Source organism: Egretta garzetta, unplaced genomic scaffold (genome assembly GCF_000687185.1).
Source record: "Egretta garzetta isolate BGI_Z169 unplaced genomic scaffold, ASM68718v1 scaffold120, whole genome shotgun sequence".
Classification (NCBI taxonomy): Eukaryota; Metazoa; Chordata; class Aves; order Pelecaniformes; family Ardeidae; genus Egretta; species Egretta garzetta.
In genome coordinates, this window is record NW_009258270.1 from 754,415 (window position 1) to 763,879 (window position 9,465).

Genomic DNA, 9,465 nt, shown 5'->3' on the forward strand with positions numbered 1-9,465 from the left:
CCTCAGAGCAGAGGGGCTCCAGCCCTCGGAGCATTTTTGTGGCCCTCCCCTGGCCCTGCTCCAACACTTCCATGTCCTTCTTGTGCTGAGGGCTTGAGTTAGAGCACAGTTCACTGCTGTCTCTAGAGCTATAGTTAAAATAATTGAAGTAATAGCTGGTCTCAGTAAATTTTTAAGTTATTTCAGTTATGATACCAAGATGCGATGTTACTGACGTGACGACCAGCACGTTTTAACACTAAGCTGTTAATCTTTAGTGACTCAATCTCTTTTGCAGCTGAGGTTATACAGTGACAATAAGGCCTCTTCCCCGAATACTTTAGATGTTATGAAATAAAAGCAAAACAATTAACATATTGCCTGGTTCCCTTGTAACTCTTTAAAATATGCTGGCTTTTTTTAAAAAAAAAAAACAAAACGGAATTTCCTCTTTTGTTTTCTTTTTAGCACGATCACGCACTGTGGGAGAACTCTTAGCCCCAACTTCTCCTTTTGACAAGAAGTGTGGACGTGAAAACTGGACCGTTGCATTTGCTCCCGATGGATCTTACTTTGCTTGGTCTCAAGGGCATCGCATAGTGAAGCTGGTCCCCTGGTCTCAGTGCCTTAATAACTTGTAAGACAAAACCATATGGCTTTTAATTCACCTGAAAAACTTAAGAATTTCAAATGAAGGGATAGCTTTTAATAGATGAAAATGCATGTGTTGGCTTTTTTGACTTTTTAGGCTTTGATGTTTTTGGGAAAAGCTAATTCTTTAAAGCAAGAGCTGCTGTTTTATCTCTTCCTCTGTGGCCAGTGACAGAATCAAGTGTATTGCAGCCTCTCAAGGGCTATGGAGGAGTCATTTAGTAATTGATTCAGATGCTCTAAAATAAGAAGTTAGAATGAAAAGGAAACGTAAAGACTTGGGCAGACCTGGACTTTCAAATTTCCCAGCAGGAAGCTATCTGGTTTAACCTTTTCGGAATTTACTTAAAGGCAAACCTCCCTCCCTGTCGTTCTTAGAATGCAAGCTAAGTTCCAAATGACACATTTTATTTTCACTTGCAGGTTGCATTTTAAAGAAGTTCGTAACCAGCAGTTGCAGTTTTGTAGCTGGTTACATTTCCTCTCCCAGCAAATCCCGCCTCCCCTTTTGTTTTTTTTCCCTCTTGCTGGTGGTGGGTTAAGCGATTGCCATACGCTGGCCTCAGTAGCTCTTCCCAGTGTTTAACACACGCAAGTGAATTGCAGGGAGCTTCTTGCCCACTTAGAAAGTCTTAGAAATTTTTATAACTTGTTTTTCTGCAAATGCTTTAAAAATGCTGTTTTTCACCGTGGGTTAAGATAATAGATTGCTCTCTACAGAAGTAAAAATGTGTACAAGAGTATTAGTATTACATCATGTAAGAAGGTTCCAAGGTGTTAGTAGTTTTTGACAGTTACAAGAAAAAGCTGCTTTTTATAATTTGAAAGTAAAAATGCCTCATTATGGGCCTCCAAAACGTGCATTATGGCAACTCTCAGATTTCGTTACATCTTAGACCTTTTTGCTCCATCTGTTTTTCAAGCTACTTTACAGTATTTTTTGTTTGTTTTGCAGCTTGTTGCACGGCACAAAGAATGTTGCAAATTCTGTCAGCACAAGACTTCCAAGGCAGAATAGTGACAGCGGTCAGAAAAATAAGCCTTGTGAACATATAATAGACTGTGGTGATATCGTCTGGAGCCTTGCTTTTGGGTCTTCAGTGCCTGAGAAGCAGAGCCGCTGTGTGAACATCGAATGGCACCGGTTCAAATTTGGGCAAGACCAGCTCCTACTTGCAACAGGCTTGAACAATGGGCGCATCAAGATCTGGGATGTCTATACAGGTAGAGTATGTGCGAGGAAGTTGGCAATTCATTGGCACGTTATGCAGAAGCAGCATCACTAATACACAGAACAAATTGCTTACAGGGCTTTAATTGGGACCTGAGCCTTGAATACAAATTAGGTAATCTAAAAAAAAAGCGTGAACTCCTGCAGCTAGAAATGTTCAGGTACTGCTAGAGGAAGGAACAGACTCAGGTCGTGCTTTGAGATGCACGTGACAGATGAACCCTTGTTGCTGCAGGATGGTTAAGTATGGGATTGACTTTGTGTATATTGGCTGTTTGCTCTAAAATCTGCCACTGGGTTGTAGTTTTAATAACTTTCAAACAAAGGAAACTTTCAAAACATGAAGTTGCTTTCTGTTTTGGAGTATGGGGAAGGATTATGTTGATGAGGACCTTTTGTATTTTTTAAGTAAATAATTGTTCAAACGGTAAGAGGCTGAATCTAAAATTGGGGAATTTCAATTTAGCTGCTAGGTTGGGAGAGAACTCAGCTTTAAAAAAAAATGAAATTAATGGCTATTGAGTAATTTTTTGTTACCTTGTAAATGTAAGCTTAGAACAGTCTATCAAAAGACAAGTCTGGCCTTATCTCTGAGGCATATGGGATTGGTGGCCTTTCAGGAAATCGCCTCTGGATACAGAAGAGTCTAAAAGGATACACATGCTTCTTATTGTACGGAGCATTTCTGCAAAGAAAATTTGGCTTTGCCTGCTGTAATTTTGTATTCTGCATTTGTATCCGTAAAGCATTTGATCTGAATAAAAGTACAGTCCTTCATATTAAATTGTGGTGTTTTCGTGTGACAGGAAAACTCCTCCTTAACCTGATGGACCATACAGAGGTTGTTAGAGATCTAACCTTTGCCCCAGATGGCAGCCTGATTTTAGTGTCTGCGTCCAGAGACAAAACACTGAGAGTGTGGGACCTGAAAGATGATGGTAGGTATTTTATCTGCTACAATACACAGGAGAAACACCCACATACTTTCCTCTTTTATTGCTATAAACTCAGGTCAGGATTTCTTAAAAAAAAACAACTTAATTTTGTTCTACTAGTCACTCATTCTGTATGCGCTCTTGGAATTCTTTGCCTCTATGTACCCTAAAGGTATAAGCTGCTATTGGGTTAAGGTGAAGGACTGCATGAAGTGACCTTTTTGACCAGGGACATAGGATTTAGAGGCTGCGTGACAGAATTTTTATTTCTGTGTAGAAGGACTCTGCAGGATGTTGTTTGGAAAAACAGTATAAAATTTTATAAAGGGAGAACTGATTTGGAAAAGCTTTTCAACTTGAATTTGTAGTATTTAATCAATTCTTACAGGAATGTCTTTCTTTTCAGGAAATATGATGAAAGTGTTGAGAGGACATCAGAACTGGGTATACGGTTGTGCGTTCTCTCCAGACTCCTCTATTCTCTGTTCTGTTGGAGCTAGTAAAGCAGTATGTGTCAGAGTTTCTTGTTCATTAGATCTACTGAATTGTGTGCATAATCATTTTAAATCTAAGTAACATTAAGCTTTTGCTCGGTGTCATGAACTTCTAATGTTTTATGATGATGTAAAAGTGCATGAAATTAAACTAGCAAATGGTGCGTTGAGAGACTGATTTATGAATTGAACTTGCACTGCTTTTAGTTGAAGAAACTGTAAGCATTCTTTGAGAAACAGTTGTACACATCTGCACATGTTCGTAGTATAAAACCAAAGAAGACTAAAGCTTCCAGTGTTAAAAGATACTTAGATTAATGCATAAAACTATTTTGTTATTGATTTTATCCTTTCTATTCCCTGCTCAATGAAAAGGACTTTTCAAAGTCTGAGCCAGTCGTGGTATCTCCCGCTGAACAAAAATGTTCCTACATGTTTTCCAATACAAATGGCACTCGTGTCTAAAAGATCTAGAACGAAGAACAGCATACTGGTTTTGTTTTCATCCGTATTCTAATGCCCTGCTAGAGAACTGAAAGCAGTGCAGGTAAAGCACGTATGCCATAAGCTGCTTTTCTTGGCACTGAAGAATGAGGGTACAACAGAAGGGGGAATTCAGTCTAGTTACAGGGCTCTGTAGGTAGTTTAATGAAGCCTAGTGATACGGAGTAAAAAGCACAATTCAATCACTGGATACCACTTTATATGGATAATTGTTCAAATGCATTGTATACTTTTAAGTTATCAGTGCAGATTTGAGAGAGAACAGTTGAGGCCTGAGTTCTGTTTTTTCTTTAAATAGAGCAGATGTGGATGTATTCATTGCTATCTTTAGGCTGTGTGTTTTCCATAAGCTTCTTGCTTTCCCTGTCACAGGTGGTGGCAGCAATATTGGTGTGATTGAGGTTAAGCTGGCACCACTCACACAGGAGCACAATGGTGTTAGCTGGGCAGAAAGAGTGGCATCTCTGGCTACCAGGCTGGGGGCGAACTTTACCATAGGACGAAGTAACCTTGCATTCGACTGCAAGGTGTACTGTACGTACGCAGGTGCTGGTTGATGTCCACTTTCTGCTTTCTTTCTTTCTTTTTTTTTTTTTTTTTTTTTAAAATAATTTTCACGGCGGTGAAACACACTGACTCCTAAAACTTAGTTTCCAGTTTTGTGGAATGTTGGGGTCTCCTTGGAGAAATTGCTCAAGACGTTTATAACTGATTGTAAAATGGTTCAGTTTTAGGAAGTGTGTGAGGCATTAAGGCTATGTTTGCTTTGGCCAAACATATAAATTTAACCAAGATGTCAGTATTTAAGCTGTGCAGTAAAACTGAGTCAGGGGAAAAATCAAAGACCCTAATGAGCTCTTTCAGGGATATAACATCTTATGCTAAAGACTTAGATTTTCTATAAAATTTATGCTGCAGTACATAGATTGTTCCTATTAAGTAATTCTGCACAGTCTTTATTTTGATTATATATAACGTACAACTGCATGTAAAATCCCAGAATACCATCATCTTTTATCAATTTTTATAATACAGTATGCAATTAGCCGGGTAAATTGTAGTATTAATGTCATTGTTTACTGTTGACTTGATTTAAAATGCATAAATTCTTTCTAATAATGTGGTTAGACTTCCCTATTGTTTTGCCAAAGACGTAACTTTTGGCTGTGAAAATTCTCTTTGCTTGCAGTATCTGTTTCTCTTCCTAGGCTGACGTTGGTGATCCAAGCAATTGTAAACAAGTGATCTTAAACTCAAAGGGATGCCACTGGAGTAACAATATGTTAACCTTATATTTTCTGTCTGTATATTTCTTAAAATTTTGGTAGTTACTGAAAAGAGGGGACTGTAGAGTTTAACCCTATTTATTTCTGCATATTTTAATAAAATAGTTTTGTAATACATGAATTTCAGTAAGCTACATGGTTAAATTGTGTTGCCTTTATCTTATATTTTGGCTTATTTTGTTAATAACATTTAACAAACTTGAGTTAGAATTTGCATGTCTGCTTTAATTATTTTTTAAAAACTTGATTTTAATCTGAGTATGACACTGAGCATATTTCTTAATTGTAGTAATTCATAATGCCTGATTTTAATATAATCCTAAATAAGACTAGCCGCTATACTTAAAAAAAAAAAAAAAAAAAAAGTAAATGCTTCATTGCCTCTCTGAGCAGAGCTATAACATTAGCTTATTTAATTGCAGGTTTTTCTCTGGGATATGGATAAATACTCCATGATACGGAAACTTGAAGGACATCACAATGATGTTGTAGCTTGTGAGTTTTCTCCTGATGGAGCTTTACTGGCTACTGCATCTTACGATACTCGAGTTTATGTCTGGGATCCACATATTGGAGTTATTCTTATGGAATTTGGGTAAGTGAAGTAGTCAAATTTGGAAGCTTTCTCCTCGAGGGAAGATGACTATGGAAAATAGCGGGTTTCTGTATTTAACTGATAATTAGATTGGGGGAAAATCTTAGCAGTGGCTGATGGGAATCCTAAGGTGGCAGAGCAGTGGAGATTATTCTTCTGTCTGTGAGACAATTTAAAGCACTGACACCTTAATGTGTGCTAATTTAAGCATCTTCAACAAAGCTGAAGTGTTCAGTACTGCGAGAGATACAGTAGTTCAGTCTCCACTCTGGATTTCATAGTTAAATGTTCAATTCATTTTTTCTTCCTCAGCTTTGCTAGGCATGGCTGAAGGAAACACTTCCATAGTTCTAAACGTTATGCTGTTAGCTAAGTCTCTCTCTATCTCCAGGCATCTGTTTCCCCCTCCTACTCCAATATTTGCTGGAGGTGCAAATGACCGATGGGTCAGATCGGTATCTTTTAGTCACGATGGACTACATATTGCAAGCCTTGCTGATGATAAGTAAGTATGAGGAAAGGTTTGTTAGGCTCCTCTGATTCTTCCCATATGACATGAACTTTTAAATCCTAAGTCAGCTTTTTTTTTTTTTTTTTTTTAAACTGAGAAATGACTTCTAAGGGTCTTGGTAAAAGATGATGAGTTGTCTGGTATATGTCAATGTTCATTCTCCATGTAGAAATAATGAGTTGCCTACAGAGCAGATGATCTGAATAACTTAAACGTGTAACAGCTGAAAGCAGAAAAAGAGGGGTTGTGAACGGTGAAAACTGTAAATGGAGTTCGTAATGCGGGTAGTCAGAGTAGTAGATTCTGAAGTAAAAAGAAAAGTATTCTGTGATCTCGTATTCAACTTCTGCTAATACTGCAAATAATATTTTGAAGAACTATATTTTAAGAATATGAAGAATGCTTTCTCAAGATGACATCAAGGGTATTAAACTATCTACAGGAGGGGTTTAGGTTTTTTAATTAAGACAAGCATTGTTGGGATTTCCTAGCATATATCACACTTTGGAGAGAGATTGCCTAAATCTATAGTTCAGGTTATTGCTTTCTGCTGTTGAAGGCAAGCTTTTATTTTAGTTGGCAGAATTAAAATGCTTGAAGAAGTACAGAGCAAGGTATATATCAGGAATGAAGAAGTCAGCATTTCAGGCCAAATCTGAAACACCTCATATGCATATTAAAATGTTTATAAAAATTCCCTGAGCTCTGCTTCAGACTAGTTTGTTGCGCAGCATCAGAGAAAGTATCAGACAAAATTAAATGCCTAGTCTGACAACTTACTGCTTTGTTCTTCCCTTTGCAGAATGGTTAGATTCTGGAGAATTGATGAAGAATACCCTGTACAAGTTGCACCTCTGAACAATGGGCTCTGCTGTACTTTTTCTACTGATGGCAGTGTTCTAGCTGCAGGGCAAGTATATAATGTTTTTTTTCTTCCTAAAATATTAAGGTAGCACAAAAGGTTGAGAACAGTGGCCGAGTGTTCTAAAAATCTTCCATTGTGACTTGCAACGTGATGCTTCTGACTTGGTTTTACATCTGGTACTATTTGTTTAAACATGCCTGGAATAGCAGTAAAATCAAGAAGCTGATAAACTCATTTCTTATCTTTGAGAATAAATAAAAGACAGACCCACAAACGCGGACTGGAAAAAGACCATTAGATAATCAAGGGCAGTTATTCTGTTTCATTTGGTATACTCAGTAGCTGTTGGAAGATCTGCTCAGGCCTGTCACAGAGATGATCAGCAGGTTGCTTATTGTGCTGCTATAGCTTAAAAGAAGATCTGGCATCTCCTGTAAACAAGTCAGGAACAGCTAGAACCAAGCAACAGGAAGCCCAGAGCACATCCCCCCCTAATTAGCAATGCACAGGGGAATTTGTACTAAGCTGAAATCGTTCAGGTGGGATAACTCTGTGGGGCTTTTTGTTTTCTTTTTATTTGTGCAGGACCCAGGATGGCAGCGTGTACTTCTGGGCAACTCCAAGACAAGTTTCCAGTCTCCAACATCTATGTCGCATGGCGATTCGAAGAGTGATGCCCACCAGCCAAGTCAAGAACTTGCCTATCCCATCAAAAGTGGTGGAGTTCCTTTGTTACCAGATTTGAATTTAAAAAAAAAAAAAAAAAAAAAAAATCAAACTGGCAGGTGGCCCAGCTGCTGAAAGTGGCCAAACACTTTACAGAATCCTCAAACTTTACAGCCTTTAAGCTTAAACTCTACAGGTTTTCAAGAGCTATTTAAAGTGATAACCTAAATACTATTTTGTCAAAATGCCTGACAGGTAAATTTTTAATATTTATAGAAAACACAGTAGAAGTATTCCTCGTGTTCTCAATTTTCTAAAATATAACTGTGAAAACATGTACATATATACACATAAGCTGCTACATGTTATCAATGTACCTTTAAAATTGCTTTTATGATTTTTAATGTGTATCATGTATATAATGCTTTGGTAGAGCCATCAGCTGCATCTGTGCTGTAAAGTGGAAGGACAGCTATTATTCTGGGACACTGAGTTAGAAAAAAATATTGACTTAAGGAAGCTCAACTACTCTGTATGTATGTACATTGGTTGGGGTTCAGGAAACTGATCCACAGATAAAAATTCATGCGAGTTTATTTCATGAAGAGGTACAGCCTGGCTTTTTAGAGCAATGTATGGTGAAGGGAAGTAGGTCAAGGCAAGGGTTGGAGTCTATCTCATGCAAACCCAGGAATGTTGCCTGTGTGTCAGCTAAAGAAGGCCTTAAATTCCATAGCAGCAAACCAGGTTAAATTTCAGTATCGGGCAGTGTTAAAGAAATATTTCCTTACATTTCTAAAAATCTAACTACTGTATTATTGCCTGATACTTTGTCTGTAATGAGAGGAATTTACAGCCTCAGTTTATTATTCTTTAACCCTATAATATCTCTTCGGGGGTGATTATTGGTTAATGGCCAAAGATAAGCAAAATACTTGGTTTTGCCTTCTGTTATTTATCTGTACCTGCAGATATAAAGAATGTATGCATTGCATAAAATGCCTGATTATATATATATTTTTGTTGAATTTTTTTATTAAAAACTTGTATAAAAGTTTCCTGATAACGAATCTGGTGACTGATTTATCAACATTATCTGCCTGCAGCACTGCAGGACTGTGTAGTTTCCCTTCTCAGGACCACAGTACTCTGACCATGGTGAAACTTACTGCGGGGAGCTACAGCAAGCTCTTGAAACCAAAAGGGCAAAAGCACATATGATGTAAGCGCTCCGCTGCTCCCGCACTGTGCGGAATGTAGGAAACTGTTCTGACTGCACCACACATCTGTGGTGGCCAGAGGCTGTTCAGTGTATGCAGTTTTACATAGCTCTTTACTCCTTGCTCTTCCAGAGTACCGTTTTGGTGAGGCCCACCCTTGTCAAACCCACTATTACATAATTCACATGATGTGGCAAGTAGGGATTTTGCAACTTGCACTCAGGAGACCCAAATTCTGTCCCAGGGCCAGTGGCTTGTTACAAATTAACCTGTGCTACAGCATTGCCAGGGACCCCAGTTCCTGGGTGGGTGACAGGTACAAGGGCTGCAGATCCTCTCCGGGCCCAGAAGTGTTTACTTAGGGATGAAAAGTAGCTCCTGTAACTGGGTGCCAAGCCCTGGGGAAGCAGCTGATGCATCCCGAGGGCCTGATTTCATCCTCATGATGCTGGGTGGGAGCCTCGCGTCGGGGCAGAAGCACTGTTCTCCCCTCCCTCCCTCCAGCAAATGGTAGAACAGCTTCTGCGC

General features: G+C 38.6%; 1 protein-coding gene across 1 annotated transcript; it reads left to right on the top strand.

Annotated features, from left to right (window-relative positions):
- Window positions 1-371: 371 nt before the first annotated feature.
- WSB1 (WD repeat and SOCS box containing 1) lies at window positions 372-7,800 on the top strand. The gene is made up of 8 exons (XM_035889417.1): window positions 372-616; window positions 1,586-1,854; window positions 2,668-2,799; window positions 3,203-3,303; window positions 5,503-5,675; window positions 6,067-6,180; window positions 6,989-7,096; window positions 7,637-7,800. The coding sequence occupies exons 1-8, from the start codon at window positions 387-389 to the stop codon at window positions 7,794-7,796; spliced, it is 1,287 nt and encodes a 428-aa protein (XP_035745310.1). The 5' UTR covers window positions 372-386; the 3' UTR covers window positions 7,797-7,800.
- Window positions 7,801-9,465: the final 1,665 nt, after the last annotated feature.